General features: G+C 32.3%; 1 protein-coding gene across 5 annotated transcripts in view; it reads right to left on the bottom strand.

The window, feature by feature from the left end:
• EPHA5 (EPH receptor A5) overlaps positions 1 to 25,637 on the bottom strand; it is a 375,839-nt gene that overhangs the window by 2,639 nt on the left and 347,563 nt on the right. For all 5 annotated transcript variants that reach the window (XM_066279318.1, XM_066279316.1, XM_066279315.1 and 2 more), the window contains 3 exons: positions 23,016 to 23,165; positions 11,622 to 11,815; positions 7,707 to 7,862 (listed from right to left, as the gene is read on the bottom strand). In XM_066279318.1, the coding sequence (XP_066135415.1) occupies positions 7,707 to 7,862; positions 11,622 to 11,815; positions 23,016 to 23,165 (500 nt within the window). The remainder of the gene's footprint in view (positions 1 to 7,706; positions 7,863 to 11,621; positions 11,816 to 23,015; positions 23,166 to 25,637) is intronic.

Below are 25,637 nucleotides of genomic sequence, written 5' to 3'. Positions count from 1 at the left end.
AACTCGCAGCACACCTCAATATTTCACGCTGGCAAAGAGGCAAACATTTGCAGAAACTAATTCAATTATGGTCCCAATTTAGACAAACAGGGTCCAATTTTCAAAGGCAGGCTTCAAAATTGTACCTGGAAGATCTGTTTGCTGTCCAAGAACTATTTATAATAAAGAATATAGTCTATATATGGCCCCTCTCTAGACATTATTATGTTAGTGGCAAAAAAAACAGAATTGCACATGCTTACCAATAAATATGTAAATTAAAGGGTACAATTTCATTGAACAGTTTTGAAAATGTGAACCTACAATAATATGGACACACTTTTTTTTTTCTGCTGAAAGCAACAAATCTTTTTAAAAATAACAGTTAAGCAACTGAAGATTAAACTCTTCAAATGACTCAGTCAGTACCATCATTTTATATAACAGATATCTTTAGGAGATAATCACCATTACATTGCTCTTATAACATTTCCAAATCATTTTTTTTAAGTTGGAACCCAAAGTACCAGAACTTTTTTCGTTTGCTAAATAATGTGTAGGCTCTATTTACATTCAAAGCATTCTGAAGATTACACACTATCATAAAGTCATTTCATAAAAGATACGTCCATTCTGTTTCTTTTAAACAATCTTATTATATAAAAGAAAATTACAGATGTTTAAGTTTCAAAACTACACCACATTATGGAGCTCCATGCCAGTATCTATTGTTTTAAAATGTTCTTTCCTAGTATACTCAGGATTTCTATTCCATAACACTATATATTTTGCAAATATAATGACTCATTTAAGTTTGACAAATGATAACATTAATTACAGAAAAAAAATGACCTTGAGCAATTCTACAGTTTTAAATAACTAAGGCACCATGTTAGATTCTCAGATAAATACTTTAGCAAACACCTTATGTTAAAAGTGGAATATTTTTGCATTCAGTTATATATTATTCAGATGGTCTTAGTAGAAGCTTATGGAATTGGGTACAATGGCATTAGAGTCATTATATATAAAATTGAATAGTTTTGAAAAATCAAAAACATCTCTTAATTATCAGAGTATAAAATTTAAATAAATGGGTACTTAAACTCCATCTGCATTATTTTTGGAAAAATTGCTTACTTAAATAATGTCTTTGGTTTCATTTCCTCTATTATTATTATTTTTTAATTTCCTATAAGATATTTAGCAAATGGCAAGCAGCTCAAAGAAACAATTGATATTTATGGTGGAAATATATTTCTTAGTATGTGACTATTAAACATTAGACTTAGAAATTATCAGAGCTACAAGTCATCAGAGTACAATATAAAAAAATAATAATGGTAAGCATAGAAGACAATCATCTGCAAAACTTAAAAACTAGTAAAATTGTTTTACTTTGAAACAAAATCACTATTGTCAGTTATAAAATGGAATATAAAATAGCTAGTTACAGACTAATATAGAAATAAAAGAGGTTTTATTTTAATCTTGTTTTTTTTTTCAATTAATTCAGTTTCTCAGCCTTGCCCCTGTTAACATAATGGATTGAATACTTCTTTATCATAGGGGCTGTCTTGTGCATTGCCGAATATCTAGCAGCATCCCTTCCTTCTCCTCACTAAATTAGCAGACTGGCTGCACCACATCTGGCCCTTTGTTATGACAAAGGGCAATTTCTCTAGACATTGCCATGTGCACCCTAAGTGGCAAAATTAGACCTGGTTGAGAACCATTGCACTAAATATAAAAATAATAGGTGTCAGTTAAGAGGTCTTACTCCTATGTGTTAGAAAAATATGTACTCATAAGATAATGAGTTTTGTAATTTCCTTTTATGGAGGAGGAAAGAAAGTCTTAGAGAATTTAAATTGATTGGCTAGATAGCACAGCCAGTGGGTAGCAGAGGTAGGAGTAAAACTAGAAATTTGACACCAGTTCATTCTCCTTTAATTTCTCATTATCTGTGATTGGATTTTGAGCAAAATATTTCAAATGCAATTATTTATTTATCTGTAAAATGAGAACTCTGTAGGTATAACATCAAATATCCAAAAGTCTTAAAAAATTAAGAGATAGTTAATGTAGAAAACTGAACACATACTTCTTTGTCTGAGGCTGTGGTAACCCAATCTATACTTCATGCACATTTCAGTTATGAGCTAAATAACTGTTTCATGTTTCCATATGTAACTTATGAATCATGAGTACTTTTGTAGATGTGGATATTCCTGGGCACCTTGCTAGCATACTTTGGACCTAAATCAAAAGAGAAGGAACTAACATTTCTTAACATGAAATGATCAATCTCTTCCAGAGATTTTAAATAACTTGTATTTAAAATGAAGTTCTTAAACATATTTTATCATAAGTATTTTAGACCCCAGGCTTGAAAATACTAATGTAATATATATGTACTTAAATTGCACAATTCATATTGGCTAATCCAATTATTAGGAATGAACTTTTAACTATAAGCATTATAGTTTATTCTGAAATACCTGAAAAAAGTCTATAGGTCTTCCCACTGAAAAAAAACATGGAATTTGCCTATACAACTCCAAAACTTCAATTTGAAGTGTGTGTACATGTGTGTAGGCGTGTCTGTCTCTATGTGTATGTGTTTTCCAGATTCCAGCTTTTGTTTGTTTTATCTAACTGATAGCAAATCACTGGTTTGATGGATTTTATTTCAACTGCTTTAACTTATTGATATATTATGTGTAAATATAACTTTATTTTTTGAAAAATAACACCACAAAAGAGACTCTGGCTCAGTGATTTGTAATGGTATTTATAATGGTACTTGTAATGATATTGCAAATGAAAATTAAAATAGTATTAAAGATGTTTCCAGTAAAGGTTAAATAACTTTATTTTTATACTGTTAAGTGCATAATTTTCTTTAAGTAGTTTTTTCTCACACTTTTGTAATTTCTAACAATTCCCATTTTACTTCTCAAAGTACATGGTAAATGATCAATTTAGTAATAGTAATATGAGAGAAATTTGATAAAAATTAGTTACATTTTTTGATAAAGTTGATGTTCTAATTATAATACTTTTTGAAAAAATATTTAGAAACAATGCATGATAATCTCTTTTACCCATTTCACTTTTCTGTATGGAAATGTTAAAGCTAGGCTAAGTTTTAAGTCTGTCATCTTTATAAGTATAAATTATTATTATATTATGCTAATTTATCATGACCACGTGAAATCTTAAGTAACATTCAAAGTCAGGTTTACTAATGAAAAATATATTTCAGCACCAGCTTATAAATTTAAACACCATAAGAATAGCACTGTTACATAAAAAGTAGTTTCGGTTTTGTCAACAAAGCATGATTAGTTTTAGAAAATCTGCAAATATAATGAATTGCCATTGTATTTCTTCAAATATTATTCCATAAAATTAAACAATAAAAAACATTGATATTATGACACTAAAATGGCATAATAAAAAATAGAGAATAATAAGAGGTGTCTAGTTGATGTTGGAACAACTCTTCATTATTCAGGATTTAATTTATCCATTGCGGATGAGTCATTCCCTAACTCATTCTTCTCCCTTCTGCTTTACACAACATTTAGCCATTTTTCTGGTACTTAGCCCCACCAACACTGGCTGTATAGGAGAAGGGAGAAGAGAGATTAATGAATATAACTAAACTAATTTTTGTTGTCATTCAGTTTGATGTTTGGAATTTTTTGATTAATTTAAAAGAATCTTGATAATCATATATGTCTACTGCACAAGATAAATATATTTACATTAGGCAAGAGAGGGTTCACTGTGGCCTCTCTGGTCATGATCTTCAATGGCTGAGACATTGTAAGGGCTAGACTAGAAGTCTTAGCATAATCATGTAGAACAAATGGGATAGTAAGTATACTTACGTGTACTTTAACTGTATAAAAATTAGCATATTGACTCTACTGAAAAGTTAAGCCATTTATTGGAATTGGTGTGCACAAATTTTGGCTTCGGATTTGAGAAACTTTCATTTTAGTAGTTTATGACCCCATTTTAATAGATTATATTAACAGGAACAAATTCAGTTTGCACATAATTGGTATAATATTTAAATTCATTAGACTGTACTTATGTTCTGAATAATAAAAGTTGACAATACACATCTGGTAAGAAGTTGCAAAGGCAACTGCAATACTGTTTTCAATTCAAATCTCTTGATTCAATTTGAAACTCACCCCAAGCTCACATTTCCCCCTGTCAACAATACCCTACACTGCATTGTACGCCGAAGCACAGATTGTGCCACTACTGCCACAATTGCTCTAATATGAGTATTGCACACAGAATAGCAAGGTGTAGGCAGAGAACAGCAGACAAAAATGTCTAGGGTTGAAAGTCTCTTTTGTTGAACATGTTTTGACTCTAAGATCTCAAAGTTTTTATTTCTTTACAACATCAAGCCATATATGCTTTTGCTGACAAAAAAACCCCAACATAAATAAATAAAATTAAATCTTTATGAATAATTATTTTTACCTAAGTGGTTCTAAAAAACTAATTCTTTCCTTTTCCTTTCTCTCTCTCTCTCTCTTTTTTAGGGACTCTTTCTTTCTCTAAACTCACTATGAGAACAAATTTGATGACATGAATTACACATATTTTTCTAATCTAGGTATATGGCAATTTGATCTTTTGCTTTATGTCAATGATTTTAACATTTTTTAAAGTATTTATTATAGTTATGAATACTCTTCCAGTTCTCAGTTTCTGTTCTGGCATTAATACTAGTAATAATATTTTATCCTGCTTCATAAAATTACTATTTGAATATGGGTAAAGACCATGTGTAAAAAATTATCAAAATGTTATATTCATTTTTTAAAAAAAATTAATTCATGTATTGACATTAAAGAGAGACAAAAGGAGTGAGAGAGAGAGAGAGAGAGAGAGAAAGAGAGAGAGAGAAACATCAATCTGTAGCTGTATGTGCCCTGAGTGGGAATTGAACCTGCAACCATTGCATATTGGGACAATGCTTTAACCTCCCGAGCTATCTGGCCAGGACTCAAAAGTGTTTTCAAAGCTCATTTTTTTTTTTTTTTCCATTTTTCTGAAGCTGGAAACAGGGAGAGACAGTCAGACAGACTCCCGCATGCGCCCGACCGGGATCCACCCGGCACGCCCACCAGGGGCGACGCTCTGCCCACCAGGGGGCGATGCTCTGCCCATCCTGGGCGTCGCCATATTGCGACCAGAGCCACTCTAGCGCCTGAGGCAGAGGCCACAGAGCCATCCCCAGCGCCCGGGCCATCTTTGCTCCAATGGAGCCTTGGCTGCGGGAGGGGAAGAGAGAGACAGAGAGGAAAGCGCGGCGGAGGGGTGGAGAAGCAAATGGGCGCTTCTCCTGTGTGCCCTGGCCGGGAATTGAACCTGGGTCCTCTGCACGCTAGGCCGACGCTCTACCTCTGAGCCAACCGGCCAGGGCTAAAGCTCGTTTTTTTTTTAACTGGTATTCTAGACTTTTTTTTTTTTGCCATAAGTCCTTAATAATATTTTTTTTTTGGTGAAAAGCAAGCAAAATGTAAAGATAATCTTTTTCTTATACTTTACGTTTCTGACCAAAGAAATAACATTACTCCTTTGTGAGTTATTTAACAAAACATTTGATAAATATTTTCTTACCAAATAGGACAGGTGTGGTTAAAAAAACAATAAACAAAAGAACATACATTTTGAGGTGCTGGACTCTCCAAGAAATCAGCTTCACTGGAGGGAGTTAACCTCCGGCAGCCCAGTTCCTAGTAAGGAATGTGTTCACGTGGGTCCCAGGAATCAGGAGCAATTGACATCTGGAGGGCAACTTTCTCCAAACAAGAAGATGTTGATACATCTCCTACTTTCTTTTTACTATTTGGGTCATAGTAAATAAATTAAAAGACAAAAATATCTGATGGAGGCACAACAGTAAGTGGCAAAAAGCTACTAAAGTAATAGAGATACAGAGAAAAAAATCACTGGAGAATAAAAATGAAGTAGGGAACCATTAGAAGAAGATAGAAGAAGTTATTCGGTCTTGAAAGAACCATAGAAAATGAAGAGAGGTTGGAGATAGGCAAGTAAAAGAGAAAAGAATGAAAAGAAATAAGAACATAGGAAACCATAATGCTAAAATATTAAACATATTTACAGTGTATAGGGCCCCAATGAGATAAAATAAAGCAGGTAGTTAGTGTAAAAACCATTATTTGTTGTTATACCTATTCTGTGAAGGAAGAAGTAAAAAGGAAGTGGATGTAAATATATATGTATATATGCTATTTTAATAAAAAAGGAGACATTGTTTAATGCAAATTATTTTATTATATATTTACAAGTAATCTGACATTGCGTAGAATACCTACAGTATCATTTTAATATAAAATGACAAATTACTTAAATAAATTAAAATGACCATTTTTACTTAGAAATTAAATAGCAATCATGTAAAAATTGTTTTAAATTATCAGTAAAATTTGCGTTTTACTAGTTTAAATATAGCACAAATGAACTCTTTGAGTGTCCAAAGAAATAATGGGCCACGCAAATGTATCATCAAATGGATATGATTTGGTGGTAATAGTGAGAATGAGATTCAGTAAATTATGAGAGCAAGCTGAGTGTTGATTTTAGGTCCTTTCAGTAATAAGTACAATGGAAGAGAAATATTGAGAGTGTGACATTAACGGGCGATAAATGATAGTACCCTGTTACCTTTTTTGTGGCTGTGCGGTAGATTTCATGAGTCAAAGAATGTCAGAATAAAACAAATGGTGGAAGAGGATGACTCAGTGCTCGTATTGTGTGAAATAATGGAATACGGACCATCGCTTACTACTTTATAACATTCTACCATGTTCTAATTCTTACGATAATATTTTAACCTTTGAATTCATGGGTATGTTGAAGTAATTTTTTATTATATTCACAGGTTAAAACATTATTCATGTTTATGTAACCTAGATGGAACCACCACAATGATAGTGAATTTTCACAAATAACAAATATTAGGCTAAAGTAATTATACATACAGACTATATAATAAAATACAAACAACTTACAACTTTAAAGAATTTAATATGTAACTCTAGTGATTTTTATTTAATAAGATCTGATAAATTTTATCTTAAACGTGCAAACAGAAAAGGGCACAATTGGTTCCACTGAGATTGTACTGAATAGCAAATCAGAGGCAGGATCTAATATATCCTTGGATTGCAAGAATCTAAGGTGCACCACTTAGAGATTAAATGACATGCCTGCCTGGGAAGCTTTCTGTAAACTGCTGTTTCCTGCGTATTCATCATAGCTGAAATTTAAGAATATGTTTTGTTGTTTTGTAAGACTAGTCATACCAATTGTGCTTACAGTTTGTTTTGTATTTACAATCATATAACACAGGTACCAATATAAAAACTTTGTCAAGAAAACATCTTTTCCACAACATAAAATACCAGTATTTTGCCAAGAAGATGTTATTCCAATTATTCAAATATTTAAATACGATGTGTTCAAAGCGAGGAAGCAACGATACTGGCCACAAGTAGCATTAACCATGCAGTTGTTAACAATACAGGCTAAAAAGAAGAGGTTTCCGTGAAAGCTGCCACATATGGACAAGAGTTAATTGATTTCTCTTGACCTCATCCAGATTGGTTTCTGAATAAATTTTCTTGCCCAGCAATTATGTAAAAATTATCAGAAAAATTACTCACTCCAAGGTCACCTGAGCCACAGCGTCCATTGAACTGTATCCATTTTCCATGAAAATATCTGTATACCGGCCCATTTTGATTGCTTCTAGCCATTCACCTACTGATCTGTAGGCCCCGGATCCCAGTGGGCCATGTTCTGCCAATAAATTAGATACTCTAAAACACACAAAACATAAATATTAAAAGTAACATTTTCATTCTCTTATAACAAATTATATTTCAATGTTAGCTCATAGTCAATGGATTCTTGGGTTTGCAATTATTTGATAGGGAGAAATATATAAATATAAACATGGAAGAAAATATTTTGAAATATAGAACAAAAATCATTCTATTCTGATTTTTTATATCCATAGCTTATAGATAATTATAATAACTTAAGTTAATTTCTTAATACAAAACATTAGCTTAAATTCTCAGGTAGTGGACTAAATGTATTTATTTTCTACTATTGTTTTGTTTAAAAAAATAATATAGAAACTGCTATCAAATATAGATATACAGAATAATGTGTGCAAAGACAATTGCTTCTAGACTTAGCCAGAGAAACTTGTGCTAATTTAAGTTAATTTTATAGGAAATCTAAATTTTATTTATTCTTTATCTTATTCTCTCACGTAGGAGTGATTGTTAATTCACCTAGGAGTAATAGAACCTGGAAAACAAAATGTAACCCCAAACATAAAAGAAAATTAAATAGGACCAATTAAGCCATGAGATGTTTCTAACTATACTGAATTCATACTCCTTGGCCAATAACAATAATAATATGATGATGGTAATAATCATTTTTGGAAATGTATCTTAAGAAAATAATGGGGGGGATGGCAAAAAATACACATATAATTTTTTGCTACTGAGAATAAATATTAAAAACATAATTTAAATATTCATCATTGGGTGTTTAAGTAAAGTTCAACCCTAAGATACAGCATACACATCTTTCTTTCTACTCGGCACTTTCTGACATCCCATTTACACTTTAAATTACCCCAGTGTAGATTCTCCCAAACCAATTCTATAAAAATTGCTCTATGTGACCCTCTCCTCCCCCAACTCCCTCCCTCTCTTAGAAGGTGACGGAAGACAATTGGACTTTGGGTGATGGGAATGCAGTATAATCAAATGTCAAAATAACCTAGAGATGTTTTCTCTGAACATATGTACCCTGATTTATCAATGTCACCCCATTAAAATTAATTAAAAAATAAATAAATTGCTCTAGTTTAGGTGGTCAGTGACTTCTATTTTGTCAAAATCTGTGAACATTTTTTAATCTGTAATATTACTGACCTCTCAGAAACATCCAACAATAGCCACTACCATTTCTCTTCTGAAATCTTACCTATTTCAACTTTTTTTTTTAATTACTATTCTCTTCTTCTTGGCGATCATAACATTGAATGTTCCTGGTTTCTCCTTAATCTGCTTTGCCTGCTATTCCTTCTTTTCCTGAGTTTAAAATTTGGAGAGAACCAGAATTTGGCCTATAACTTTTCTGTTCAAACTATAACTCTACTCTATTTAGATAGTTATACACAATTTCTTGTTTCAAACAGCATCTATTACTATCCAAAAATTATCTCCCATCTAGATCTCTTATTTATTCATATGCCAACATCATAACTCCATATTTCTCGTAAAAATATCATTCCAACATTTTAATAACCATGCCCTTCTGTTTTATATCCATTCCTCCCGAAGTGCTCCCATTTATAGTATATGAGTATATGATACCACAGTTCTCTCCTTCCTTATCTTCAATTCCCTCACAATCCATTGTTGTGTGTAATATCCATTCTACCTGCCATTTAGTGCATATCTGACCACTTCTTTCTATCTCATTTGTTACCATAGTTCAAGAAATCTAGCTTTCCAGGTTTCCTCCTAAATTACACTCTCACTCTCCACTCCAAAACCAAAGTTGTCTTTTAACATTTTTGTTTTGTTTACTATCCCTCTCTCCCACAATACTGCATTGCTCAAAGCTGTACACTCAGCACCTTGCCCACAGCATGACACAGAGTAGACACATCAATATCTGCTGCATAAGTGAATGGGTATCTTGTAGTAATTTATAGCCATTAAGCATTGGGGTCAACAATTTATTGAAAATGAAGTATAGGAGAGAAGATTTGAAGAGTAGGATCTTGAAGTAGAGATTGTGGAAGAGTTAAAATTTTTGTTAATAGCAAGTACAAGAATATAACTATGACAAGAAGATTCCAAGGTATTTTAGAGATCGAATTCACTAAAGCAGAATATTTCAAGTATTGAGAAATATTCAAACATTATCTACATGGTTACTAAAATCACTAACTTTTGAGACATAAGTAGGAATACAGAGAAAGAATGAATTTGGAATTAACAGCTTATAGAATCAGGATTTGTAGATGGCTGTATAAAGATGGGTAGTAAGTGGTACAGTCTTAATTCAAATCCGTTTAAATGAAATCTGGCAAGCTGATTCTACATATTTCACACAAGAAATTATGAAAATTGATTGTAGATTTTTAAATTGTTCTCAAGCTGTAATAATGATGCTGACATAAATTAAAACAATTTAGAACATAAAAATGTATTTTTTTTATTTCTTTATGTGCATTTATGACAACGTAATTCAAACAAGTAAAGGAGGAAAATGCTTAATATTTTATGTGACAGTAAAAAATTTTAAATCAGATATTTCAGAGACAACATAAGAAATAATTTCTATGAAGAAGTATTTTCCAGTTGCTACCACAGAAAGTTAATGATCCTTGAAAAGAGTTTGAAGATTCACTCATTTGTATTTAAAAATAAATTTTTGCCCAGTAAACACGTTATGTCAGAATCATAGAACTTTTGTAACTTTGTGAACAAATTAATTCTCATGTAGTTTATGCTAATAGACAGCCAATTCACTTATTGGCATGACACTTTTTTTATGTAAAAATAAACAATTGCCTCAAATGCGATGATAATAACAATCTGAAAATTTTATAGTACTAAATCACACTGCTTTATGTTCTGAGACAACAATTCTATAATTTTTCAAGTTAAAGAGTAAAGTATGTTCTACAAATATAAAACATTATTTAAATGCATCTACAATCATAAAAAAATATGCTTATTTGCTCACATAAAATTTTTCCACAGTATTCCTCATATTTGAATAGGCAAATATATGTGTACAACTGGCTAAGAGGAAAGGGTCCCTAAAAGGTTTGTTAATATTGATAAAATATGACAGACACTAATATCTATTCTAAATAAATCAGAAGTCATTATCGGTAGATATCTGAAGGGATTAAGAAAAAGAAAACTTATAGACAGGCAACAGTATGATTATGAGATGGAAAGGGGAATGAGGAGAGATAGAAGAGGGCAAAGGGGAGATAAATGGTGATGGAAGGAAACTTTACTCGGGGTGGTTAACACACAATACAATGTACAGATGTTGTACTGCGGAATTGTACCCTTGAAACTGCTACGTTTCTATTAACCAATGTCACCCCTATGAATTCAATTAAAAATAAAATATATCAGTGCTTAATTGGATGTTTCCCATTGTATTATAATTTTATGTTTTCACTATCTCTACCTTTGAGGAATTATAAACACATGAAAATATATTTGGGTATTTTTTTTGTTGTTTTTTTAAATACTAACTGAATTTGGCTACAGTTAATATTTTTCTTAAACTGGCCATGTGACACTATTAGATTAGTTATAGGTGCTTTTAAGTATAGTTTAATCATTTATATTTTATTCACTGTAAGAGAGTAAATTTACACAAAAATGATAATTAAGTAAGTTACTGTCATATAGATGTAGGGGTTAACATGTGTACAGAAATGTGTTAATTGATTTAATATTTGTGGCATCAGTTTGAATTAGCTAAATTCAGGAAACTCTTTCAGGTATGGCCTGTACCTGCTTGATGCATTAACCAGAGTCTTCAAGCTACTTGGGTTACGTATCAGCTTGTCCAGCATGTTGACAATTTCATCAAACTTGGGTCTGCTATTTCGGTCTTTCTGCCAGCAATCCAGCATTAATTGGTAGAGAGCAGCAGGACAGTCCATGGGGCTTGGCAGACGGTAGCCTTCTTCTACTGCTTTAATCACCTGTGTAAAGCAAAACAGAACCAGTCCCAACAGCACAAAGTTAGCAGGTAAAATTGCCTCTACCTAATTTTCATCTTTTATTATTCTTACTCTTCCATTAACAACCAATTTCACAAACTCTAAAATCCCCGGTCATTTCCATTTGTCATGAAATAAAACATCATAAAAAAGTAAATATACTATCACAATATGAAAAGATAGGCTTTCATCACATATTATAAAAAAAAATGGTAATCATTTTTCCTTAAGATCTTGATGAAGCGTGATTTGTAAAATTAACTGACAAAAATAGTTTGTGTTTTATTTATCTTTGAATTCTGTGTCAAACAGTGATTAAATATTCTTGTGATTTTTCTGAAAAGTTAATGTTTTTTTTAATAAAAATTTATGAGCAGGGCCACATTTTTTAAATTAATAGAACTGCAGTTTTACTTCAGAAGAGAATTTTGGATGGTAAATGATAACTCAAAAGCTAAATTAATGTAACTCTTTTATGTATCGTTTAATAATGCCTAAGTTCATTATCATCTACTAATTTCTGTCAGGAATTTCAAATAATTTTATAGTAGCTGAGGTATGACAAGAATCACTAAATTTAAATGTGACAACATGCATGTTTATAAGTCTAATTGTAAGACTGTTTTATCAAAAATTATCTGTAATATTTGATGCTGCCGTCAAAGTATTTAACCCCAGAAAAAAATACTTATACTACTGAATATAATGATACAGGTTTTATTCAATTATTTAAAATCAAATGTTTAAATGATACCAAAAACCAATAATAATGAATATATTTCTTAAAATAACTAATATAAGGGTCATTTATGACAAAAAGGTTGAGGGAATATGAGAGAAAATATTTGAGGGAAAACAAGTTTGGGTCTATTGCATTGGATGGTCATTGATGTTAACCTGAGGCAAGTACATAAATGGGGCAAGGAATGTTCACAATATAATTTTTTTTTATTTGAGATGAATGGGGAACACTAATATGACAATTTGCATAAATGATATTTGGACTGATAATATAAATGTGAAGGTCATCAGCACTTGGTCACCACCTAAACTCCATTTGTTATGGAATAAAACATCATAAAGAAGTAAATTGGGTTACGGTGTAGTTTATATCATCTTGGAGAAGGCATTAAATAAAGGTTCCAGAGAAGCACCTCTAGCTCAGTTCAGGCAGAGAAATAAAAAGTACTCAGCAGCTCTAAAATCAAATGTTTAAATAATCATTGAATAGCTATGAGCAATTTCCAAATGCTCCTCCACTTATATTGTGGTTATGTCTCAATAAACCTATCATAAATTGAAAATATATTGTCAAAAATGCATTTAATACACCTAACCAAAGAACATCATAGCTTAACCTAGTTTACCTTAAACCTACTTAGAACATTTACAAAAGCCTACAGTTGGGAAAAATTATCTAATACAAAATTTATTTCATAATAAAGTATTGAATATATTATGTAGTTTATTATGGTGTATTGCTTTTACACCATTGTAAAGTTAAAAAATTTTAAGTCAAACCATCATAAGTCAGGGACTGTCGGTACCTGAAAGTCACCACCTTAGTTAACAACTCAAAAACAATATAAAAAATTAAAAGGCAAACTACAGTAGAAAATATTATAGAAACTATAACATGTGGTTAATATATCTAATGTATTTAAAGCTCATGCATATTGAGAAATAAAGAAAACATAAATGAGAAATAAATAGTAGCCAAAAACTTATAAAAGAAAATTATAAATAAATTTGGAGAAAATGTTATTCTCACTAGTGATAATGAATACATAAAGTAGTAAAAGGATAAATTACCATTTGTATTCATCTATAAATGTAAACTCACTTATTTATTAATTTTCTTATAAGACTCCTTATTTTTGATAAGGACAGTGGTTATTCTCTTTGTTAACATAAATGTACCACCTGACTAGGCAGTGGCACAGTGGATAGAGTGTCGGGCTGGGATGCGAAGGACCCAGGTTCCAAACCTCGAGGTCGTCAGCTTGAGTGTGGGCTCATCTGGTTTGAGCAAGGCTCACCAGCTTGAGCAAGGGGTCACTCAATCTGCTTTAGCCCCCTGGTCAAGGCACATATGAGAAAGCAATCAATGAACAACTAAGGTGCTGCAACGAAGAATTGATGTTTCTCATCTCTCTTTCTTCCTGTCTGTCTGTTCCTATCTGTCCCTCTCTGTCTCTCTCAGTCTCAGTCACAAAAAAAAATAACATAAATGTACCAATATTAAATGTCATAATATAATTTATATCATGAAATATTTCATGTATATAATGATTCTTATTGACTTAAAATCTAATTTATTTTATAATGTGTTTTTTTCCCAAAGTTGCTTACAATTAAGTTTATTTCCTTCATTAGCACATATTTGTATGTATGTATGTATGTATGTATGTATGTATTTATTTATTTATTTATTTTTGTGAGCAAGACAGAGAGAGGGATGATAGGGACAGACAAGAAGGGAGAGAGATAAGAAGCAACAAATAATTATTTGTTGTGGCACCTTAGTTGTTCATTGATGGCTTTCTCTTATGTGCCTTGACCTTGGGGCTATAGCAGATTGAATAACCCCTTGTTCAAGCCAGTGACCTTGGGCTTCAAGTCAGTGACCTTTGGGCTCAAATCACCTACCATGGGGTTATGTCTATGACCTTGGGGCTACAGCAGAGTGAGTGACTCCTAGTTCAAGCCAGTGACCTTGGGCTTCAAGTCAGTGACCTATGGGCTCAAGTCACCAACCATGGGGTTATGTATGTCTATGATCCCATGCTCAAGCCAGTGATCCCATGCTCAAGCTGGTCAGCCTGTGTTCAAGCAGGATGAGCCCACACTCATCAAGCAGGTGACTTTGGGGTTTTGAACCTGGGTCCTCTACATACCAGTCTGACATTCATCCACTGTGCCACCGCCTGGTCAGGCAAGCACCTATTTTTTTAAAAATATCTTCTTTACTTCATTGACTAGCAGTTGTTACATGTGACTATGGAATGGATGAATTAAACTAACTCTTTAGTTTAAAAAATATTAATGTTATTTGATCTAAGCTTTTTTTCAGAATACATTACTTAGTTTTATTTTCCTATAAATTTATTTATAGAAATATAATACCTTGTCTTTAAATTAACTTAGAAGTTGGTCCAGAAAATTAAGTTATTAAATTTAATTCTAAATACATCTTTAAAATTTATGGTTAAAATATATTTAGAATTACAACTTCTTTTGATTTATTGTGAGATACTTTAAAATTTTTTTTCCTATAATTTTCTTCATATTTTAGGGGAGGAATGAGTGAAATTAGTACTCTGGAGGTTTATGAAATCTACCAAAGCACAATTTAGGTTGTTCATTTTATCATAGAATCTATAATGTACAATTAAGTAAATTGTAATCTAAATTGACTTCGTTTATTGCTTTTACATTTATTAATCTAGGTGGTCAAGATGAACAAGGAAAAGAGAAAAAAAGAATAAGGTAGTCAGAATTTTTATAATCTGGCATCATGTCAGATGTGCTATATCTGAAATATTATTATTAGCTCTCCATTTTCTTGGCATTGACATGTAAATCAATATTCTAAATACAATTTAAAGAATGTTGCCTCTCCTTCTAATATGTAAAAACACAACACCAACTGTCCAGGTCGGCACTATTTACTTGGTAGCAAGTTCACTTGATATATTGGTTCCTTTCCATCATATAAGGGTCAGTGAGGGCATCTTTTCAGCTATATATGCCTATTTTGGGTACTGTTTTCTTTTGTTGCTCAAAGACCCTCACCCATCATTACAAGGTTGGAATATTCAATCTACAAACACAGAACTCTACCTACCATGGCACACGGCAAAGTTACCCATTTCAGAATGAAGGATATGTGAGAGTATCACATAGTGATGTGCTGGTAGATAGTTAATTGGCTCTTCTTGCTGGGGAAACAGATTTATAACTTTTTCTCATTTATGTGATATAAATACTCTATTTATATGAACTGCAAGCTACCAAGATAACCTCATTCAGATACAAATGTTCTAAAAACTTGCTACCTGTTTAAAGTTGGTTCCAGCAACCACTACATAACTCCTCATCCAGAAACAACTAGCTACATAGAATGTTAGAAGGCCCTTTAAAGGCAAAGTTGAAGTACCAACTTGGAGGCAATACTCTGAAACGACTTGGTGCCATTATTTGGAATGTAGTATATCTATTAAGTCAGAAACTTCTATACTGTACACCATTCCCAGTTGCTCTTACCAGGACAGACAGTGAGGGTTCCATTGAACAAGTAGTTACGGCTGCCACCAGGGCACTGGGCAAGTGTCCACATACAAGAAGAGAAATGGATTCACCATGATGGCAAAGGTATTTTATATTGAACAGTAGGAAGCAGTTGAGCTGTTTTTTCTCAGTTGGGGCAGGGAGAAACACATGTGGAACCCAGATGATATACTTGTAGCCGTCTTGTTATTCTTTTATAACAATTGTGTCCTGAAAATGCTTATGTTAAGAATGAAAAATTGATTCAGACTACTAGTTAAGCTACAAAGACTTACCAAGTTGATAGATAAAGGAAATTAGAATGGACAGTGGAGGAGGGAGAAGTTAAAAATCAGGTGTGGTTTGGATCAACTAAAGCTGCAGGAGCTGCAGGGCAGTCCATAACCTGCTTCTTCTAAGTTTCCCCTCAGGAAGAAATCAACAAAACCATATACCTTGAACCTGTGTGGAGGAGTAAGTCTGTGCTGCAAAAGCGGTGGAGTGTAGCCACTAAAAATCTGTCCATAAATCTTCACCTACAAGGATGCTAACTGACCAACAATCCCTAACCGTAGACCCTCTAAATCCCACTGTCACATTTACACCAAGGCCTTGCTTGCCAAGTTTACTCCCAATCAATTACTGAACATGGCAGTGATAATTCGACTGACTCGAGGGTTCCCTGACAGCTTTGACAACTTCTCTTAGAATGGTACTTCAGTCTCAGATGCTTGCATCCCCATCATCTTTCTTTGTATCTCCACTGTAGCTCTATTATGATCTGACACATCTCCTAACTTCCTCTCATTTATCCATATTCCTTACAAGAATTTCCCTTTAATAACACTAATGCATAGCTAATTCCCTCTTGGTTTCATGGAAGACCTAGACTGGCCCAGGTATTATATTATAGGTACTGTGATGCAAACTGTATGTATATTATCTACATTCATCTTTACCATATTCTGCAAGATGAAAACCCATGATCTATCATATTTTTCGCTTTTTATGATGCACTTTTTCCCCAAAAAATAAAGGGGAAAATGCCTGAACATCGTATGGAGCAAATGTTTATTTTTTTTAGCTACTGCATGTTCCCAGACAACAAGAAGAGTATTTGAACATTAAAGTATCTTCTTATTAGTTAATAATGGTGCTAATGGTTGTTAATACTGCTGTTGAGTTTACATTGTTGGAATATTATTGTGGTATATTTTATTAAATATTTTAACACATCATTTGGTTCGGAATATTTTTTTTCTTATTTTCCTCCTTAAAATTTTAGGTGCGTCTTTTGGAGCAAAAAATATGGTATCTTTCTACCCTGGGTTGAGTCCCACTATTGGACTTAAAAATAATTACTTCCCAAAACATATTTTAGGATAGGTATGGCTCTTACTCCATGGGATTAGTTTTTTTGTACTTTAAGAAATAAAAATGTATATATACGGAATTAAAATGAGTTATTTAAAAGACAGTGCAGTCTTCATCAGAAAGGATATAAAAAAATGTCAGATGAATAACTTAGTGGCAGGAAATTTGTGGGAAGAATTTAAGCCTCAGCAAGATACTTTGATGAATAAGTTCTGTCTAGGCTTTGAGTACCTATCATATTGCTAAGTATTGACTTGAAATACCAAATATGAGTCCTTTTGTTTCTATGTGATATGAAACTCCCCATAAGTGGCTAGAGTTTAAAAATATATTCTTGTAAATAATATCAGACACCACAGAAAAAGTTTGAGACACACCTATTTTTTCTAGAAAATTTTTTCTATTGCCAAGAGTTATTACAGATATATTGAGTATGCCTTTTGTAGTTCATTAATCTTAGATCATTAGAGTTCCATAGATTAAAGAGATCTTAGAAAACTCTATTCAAGTCCATTTCCTTTATACTTATTAAAACTGACCAAGAGGTATAGAATCCAAGATAAATACTTTCAGTTCAATATAAATATACTTTAAAAAAATTTGTCATTGCTTTAAAACAGTAAGTCTCAGAAATTTTGGACATAAGTATTGATATTTCTTTATGTATCACTTTTTCCAAAGGGGTAAGAATTTCCATGAGGTTACCAGCCCCTAAAGTAATTATTTGCATCCAAGGGCAGCATTATCCTTAGAGGACCAATACAATCTTAGAAGACCAATTTTATTAGTCCAACACACCCATCATTATACAGATAGTATTACACTGAAGCTAAGATGTTTAACAATTTTTCTCACTATCAAATCTTGGTAATTTACAGTATCTGGATGAGAACTAAAATCTTAATACTTTAGTTAATTATAACATGCTGTGTGTTACCATAAATTATTCTCTTTGCTTTACTATAAACTATTGTAACAATATGAGAATGATATACATTTATATCTATATATCTATATCTATACCTATATCTATCTATTCTGTACCACTGAGAATGGAACAAAGGGAAAGAAAGGCACACCAGTGCAAACTGGTTTGACATCCTTTCAGAGTCAAATATTCTTGCTGCCTTATAGGTAAGTTTGAGGCCAACAGAAATAGTAATAGAAAACTGCCACCTCCCCCAACCCCAAAAGGCAAAAGTTATTCTAACATGAGAAGATTAAAAAAATAGATTATTTAAATGAGTTATCAAAACATTTTATAATCTGTGGGCTTAGTATAATCTATATATTCATATATTTTAAAATAAATACAAGAGAAAAACACTGTTACTAAATATAAAGATGCAATTTAATGAAATCTTTTTTTATTTTTATTTTTATTTGAAGTTCTGAAAAATGTTGATGTTTAAAATGTTTGTTATCAACAAGAACTTTCTACTGAATATAGCATATTATCTTAGCCTCACAAGCTTAAATCAGAGTTTATGGTCTGGTATTTACCTAAATCATCTTTATTCTGGTTTATTTTTTTATGCCCTGTTATGACTTTTCTCTGTGATGACAAATGCAATCCTAAATCAAAAGAAACCTACTGCAGCATTCTTTTCCCCTGACACAGTGAAAGGTCTTTTTTGAGGGATTTAGGTGATTCTGCATGTCTTGGTAATGTAACATTTTCATAGTAGCAAAGCCCTTTTTGAATTAGATACTATTTGGAATGTACAGATTATGCAATACATCATTTGAAACTGCCAACTCAGTACTTCTACTTTGTTCTCTGATATTTTATTTTCAAAGAGGTATTAGGTAATCATGATTTTCAAATATAGTAGATCTGTTATGTTTCCTGGGTACAAATGTAGATAGAAATTAGGGCATATCAAACTTAGTGCTCTGTCTAAAAACTAAATACCCCTAATGATGTTGCCTTGCTGAGGAAGTACAAAGCATGTATTGGACTCTCTATTAAAGGTATACATTTTAGAAAGATCTCTAATTGGATAATCACTTTCTGTGAGCCTCATTAAGATTCTCAAAAAACCCAGTCAAAGATAAGATATTAGTTTTGTTTTTATAACCTCCTAAAATATTACATTAGCATTTCTTTATATTTTTAAAAAATAATTCCAAATGAAGTTATCTGGAAAGGTATTAAGACTCTCAAATGGCTGAAATCAGGGAGAAAAAAAATGTCCCAAATTATTCCCATTTCCTTGTTTTTATTTTCTTTTCCGTGTAACTTTATATTGCCCACTCACAACAAGCATCATAATGGACCAATGCTCTGATGGGTTTGGCCAATGGGATTTTAGCCAGTATGTTCCAGGTTAAGGAGCAACTGGACTCATTCTTGCTTTTCAATCACTTGGTAAATGAACTCACATCTATCTTGCCGATGGTCTCTGGAGGAAGATAAATGTTATGTGATGTGCAAGTATAGATGACCAGCCAACCCCAAGGAACATAGGCAAGCCCAGCCCAAATTAGCAAAAACACTTATGAGCATTCACCCAGCATCATGTTCTACTTTGGTCTATACTTTTATTTGTGATAGATACAACTATCTCAGGTATAATTGCCAATAATGTGGATGTCAGTGGTATACATACACATAGTAGAGAAGTATAAATAATTCTGGGTGACAGAATCAGAATTCACAATATCTCAATTGTTATTTAACTAAGAGACAGATAAGGAACAATTGTTTTCCTTAAGTGAAGGGACCAGGCTTGCTGGCAAGACAGAATAAAATATTGTCACAAAATTAAAAAAAAAAATAAAGGCATTGACATGAGCCTGGAAAGAAGATCAAAGCCAAACCAGGATGTACTCTATCTCAAGTTAACATGTGGTATTTATCTGGAAAACAAAAAGTAGCAAACAGATCTCATTTTTGTTTAGATTAGATCAATCCAGAGTAATCATTAAATATTGAATTGACTATTTCATATTCATTTAGAAAGGTGACTTAAGATCATTGTTTGAAATGAAAGGAGAAACTAGAAGTTGATTTAATTGGAGGCAGGGTGGTGGTTAGGTGAAAAAAATTTGAAGAACCAGGTTAAAAAAGTCTTGTATAACTTCTAATATCTTTATGATCTTAAGAAAGTCATTAAATCTTTCTTAGTTTCTTGACTTCGAAACAGGAAGAATAATAATACCTCTCTGTTGGTTTCTTAAATATATACCAAGAGTCCAATGATACTTTTATCTTAGTCTTGCCCCTAAAATTATAAAGCTGGAGATGATAGATACCATATTTTCCCAAACTTAGAGAAATATAAATAGTACCCCTTCCTTAAATCAAGTGAGTATAGCTCAATTAAGGCAATTTTAGATGACTACAAGAGGCAGTTTTAGATATCTTACTGTATACTTGTTGAGAAGGCAGGAATCCATCATAGTATTTGATGGAATAGTAATAGGAACAGGAATAGTAAATAAGAATCCAGTTTGCTATTGATATCAGAGAACAATGGTATGAAATACAGTTGACTCTTGAATGACACAGGTTTGAACTGTATGAGTCCACTTCAACATAAATATTTTAATAGGTACTATAAATGTATATTCCCTTCCTTATGATTTGCTGAATAACATTTTCTTTTCTTGTAGCTTACTTTATTGTAAGACTACAGTTTATAAAACATATAGCATACAAAATATGTGTTAATTGACTGTTTATGTTATTGGTAAGACTTTCAATCAACAGTAGGCTATGAGTGGTTAAATTTGAAGGGACTCAAAATTTCTATGAGGATTTCCAACTCTGTGGGATTTGGCTCCTCTAAGCCCACACTGTTCAAAGGTCAACTGTAATCCTTGGGAAAGTGTGGCCCTAGCTTCTCAGCTGGGGAAATTTGAAGAAGGTAGGCTGGCTGGGACAGCCTGCAGTGGTACCCAAAACAGTGAGCACTAGTAGAGCATTAAACAATCACGTGTTCTATCAGGTTTAGTAGACACGTGTATGGTGCAGCGCAAGACTATGGAGTGGGGAGCTGTTGCAAGTGAGAGAAACTGGGAGAAGTCCGGTAGAGTAAATCCTTTTCTCTAAGGACCCTGCAAAGAGGAGGACCTCATCAAAGGCCTTTGGAATTGTTCAGATGAGAACTTCACTAGAGAACACTGTTTGGGTTACTTTCTGGTTGGAGGCACCGATATCCCAGCATTACAAAAATATTCTTGCCCTCTCATTTCTACCTCTCCATCCAGAAAAATACTGAAAAGTCTAGGCACAGACTTTAGCAAAGAAGAAAGAAAGCAAAAATCTGACCATTGTTCCTTCCCAATGTAGTTACCGAGGTTCAGAATGGCCCTGTAGTTATGGAAAATTGATATGGTATTAACTTTTATTTAGAATGAACTTGTGTTTTTATATCTGAAAGTGAGCCTTAATTACTGGCATGGTAATGTTGTTTCAACAAAATATGGCTAGAGAGATATAGCACCTGTCTAATAACCCCAGAAGGCAAAAGAACAAGATTTTAAAAAGTATGAATGAAAGAAATAGAGGAAAAAATTCTTTAAAGTATGCTATTGAGGTAAAACTTTAATATACTGGTTTTATAAAGAAGTAATAAGGTATCAGTGGGAAAGCACTTTAGACTGTGTATGGTACATAGTAAGGGCTCAATAAATGTCAGCTGCTTTTATAATTGCTGTTATTTGACAGAAAAGTATCAAATTTAAATGTGGTTCAAAATAGAAAGGCTGTATGGTATAGTAACAATGGAAAATTACAAGAGCAAAGACCAAAATGCCATGCGTTACATATCATAAAACAACATTCTGAACATGAATAGATGATTCTTTCTCTGTTCCTTTAATTTTAGGATTCTATTATTCTAAGCATGAATCATGGGGGAAAAAATTAGGGTTGTTTTTTTGTTTTGTTTTGGTTTTTTTTTACTAAATTAGATAGACAGTACAACTCTAACATGTTTTTTAAATTTAAAAAACATAGACTGCTTCTTTTTATCTTCTAAGAGCATCCACTAATAAGTCAATATTATTCATCCTATTGGATTGGAGTATTAGCTGGCTCTATGAAATGCAAATCACAAAAAATGTCCTGCCAGTATTCATTCTCTGATACCTCTTTCTTTATCTTTGAAAGTGATACCGACAGAAAATGAGTGGAACATCACTACCCTACAGTGAGGACTGTCTGGCAAGGGGCTGAGCTTTTATAAAACAGTAACTTACTTCCCTTTGTGCTAACTCATTTTGAGCTTCTGAATAAAAGATATTTTAACAACAAAATTAATCAGAGGGTAAGCAAAGAATTTTATTTTTTTAAGCAACTGTCACGTTCAGAAAAGAAACCTATTATATGTTTTGGGAGGTGCACATACAATAGAGTGTACAGAAATGTGTTGGAGAACTGGGCACATGAAACCTGTATACTTATGTTAACCGATGTCACCTCAGTAATTTCAAAAAGAAAAGTAAAAGAAAAAAAAACTATTATGAGTCTTACGAAACAGAAAGCAAATCGTTTCATTTTAAACTTGATGGAAAATAGTTCTATACTTACATCTTGGTTGGTCATCTCCCAGTAGGGTCTCTCTCCATAAGACACAACCTCCCACATCACGATTCCATAGCTCCAGACATCACTAGCAGAGGTAAACTTTCGGAAAGCTATAGCTTCTGGGGCAGTCCATCTGATTGGAATTTTGCCTCCCTGAAATTGAAAAAAAAAATTAAAAAAAAATCCTCACACACTTCAACTGTACCTAGGGATATTACTGCGTCACTGAAAAGATTTAGAAAGAGATGTATCATTTTTAAGTGAATCTATTTGCCATCATGCAATTTCTTTCCACATATCAATCCATAAGCACTTGTAAGTTGAGTACTAATTTGCTATCTGAAAGGTTTCTGGTTTAAATTTTGTTTGACTACTGGAACACATATAGGACCCACATCTCAATTACGGTATCAGCATTGCAGCTTTAAGCGCAGAGAGCAAGCAGTCAAGCAAATCAATAAGGTATACTTTCATAACTTTCAGCCAGAGAGTAAAGGACTCAAATTCCCGGGGTGCTTTCATTTATTTTTTTAATACTGTATAAGAATTGTAAGTGGAATGTCTTGGTTGCTGAATGCAACCCTGAGAAGTATAACAGTTAATAAAACAAGCATAAAAATCAGATCTATTAAAAACATACTTTTCCCTCACATCATGCAATTTCTTTTAGACTTAATTTCTCTTATTTTCTGTTGGCACATTTTTGTGTTGGTTAGGATAGGCTCTTTTTCTTTTTTATTCTGTATTTATTTTTTTAATGAAGTAGCTTTTTTATTTATTTCCACTACTCTGAAAATTATTAAAATTAGGTTATGGGGAAAAACTTACAATATTATTAAATATGGGATTTTTTTATATGGCAAAAAAATTGGTTTGGTAAGTTTTCTCTTAGTTCATAAAATAAAATATATCCTACCTTTTCAGGGTAAATTTTTTCCTCTTCATTTTAAAAAGTAGATATCCTTAAGAAACCAATTTTTTATTAGCAAAATACTACTACTAATAATAATAATACTTAAGGAGGAGAAAGAGAGAGAGAAAAAGGTGTAGGCTTTCAATACTATATAAGAACAATATAAAGAACAGCAAGAAGAGAATAATTTATTTCACATAGTAGAAAAAAATAGGACTTAAACTACTCTTTATGAACCAAAGTTTCAAGACATTTTAAAAATGTTATATGGTGCTTGAAACTGCTTTCTGAGTTGAAATTAATTTGAATTACTCAAACTTAGTTTGAATTATTTGCTCCTTAGAAATATGATAACACCATTTTAAGAAGACTTTATTAAAACATACTTTTATCAATTCAGTATTCATTGGTAAGTTCACACAGTTAGGTCTGGTTATTTGCTTTATGATATTCTATAATATATTATTATTAAATCTCTTAAAATTATAGTTTGTGGATTACTTTACATTTCAGCTTAGATGTTTTCTCTTAATCCTCTGACCATCATATCTGTCATCAATATTATCTGAAGTTTCCTTATCCTCCCCTCTTTCACTGAATACATTTTTCACAAACTGTTACTATGACCATTTTGTAGGAATAATTCTTCACAACTTCAGGATCTCTGCTTTTCTTTGTCCTTCCTCTCCCCTAGTTTGACACACTGACACAGGCATTGACAATCTAGTTTATGCATTTAATTAAGACATCAAGCAGTCATATTGGGAATGGTTTTACCCATATCCTCAATCTTGTTTAGGCCACATTTATTAAGTGTAACACAAACTCCAGGGGAATTCTTAAGTGAGGTTTCATTTAATGCAAATAATGACAAAGATAATGAAGTCTAGAAAAAGAGGAATTGATATCCCATCAATTAATTTATTGATTAATTTACTATTTTAAAAAAATTGTTTATTAATTTTAGTGAGAGAGGAAGAGGAGAGAGAGAGAGAGAGTGAGTGAGAGAGAGAGACAGGAACATTGGTCTGTTCCTGATGTGCCCTGAATAGGGATTGAGCCAGCCATCTCTGTGCTTTTAGAGGATGCTCTAACCAACCAAGCTATTTGGCCAGGGAAAATTTATTGATTCATTAAGCTGACCATTGAAAGATATTGTTTGCAAGAAACAAAAAAGAAAAGAAAAGTAAAAGACATTGTTTGCTTAGATAACTTGCTCTTGATAATCAGCATGGCACAGTCTCTAAGAATCTGAGTCATAAAGCAAAAATGAAAAAGAAAGCTTTATAATCTACAAATAGATTTATTGTTAGACTATAAGTAAAAGCAATTTTAAAAAGCTGAATTAAATAAAGAAATATGTAACACATCCATCATGAAAATAAGAGATGACAGAAATGTCTTTTGTATGGAAAACAAAGTTAACCAAATTGTATAGTGAAAAAGATAAAATTACAAATTGCTGTCTTCACAAAATGTTTAAACCTTAAACTTGATGACATTGTAAAGCTTTCGAATTAAACAAATGTAGTTTGTCATAGACTATCCTCAAAGTTCCATTGTACCAATACTCATAGTTTTCCACAAAAAGAATTATCAGTTATTAAACATATCAATTCAGGACCTAATTACATTGCTAGAAAAGGATGTTGACCAATTTTCAAAGATACGGCTTAACAGTTTACATAGTATATAAAAAAAGAAATCAAGTA

This window comes from Saccopteryx bilineata, chromosome 5, assembly GCF_036850765.1.
Source record: "Saccopteryx bilineata isolate mSacBil1 chromosome 5, mSacBil1_pri_phased_curated, whole genome shotgun sequence".
Lineage (NCBI taxonomy): Eukaryota > Metazoa > Chordata > Mammalia > Chiroptera > Emballonuridae > Saccopteryx > Saccopteryx bilineata.
The sequence above is the reverse complement of the archived record's forward strand: the minus strand, read 5'-3'. Positions and strand labels throughout refer to the sequence as shown.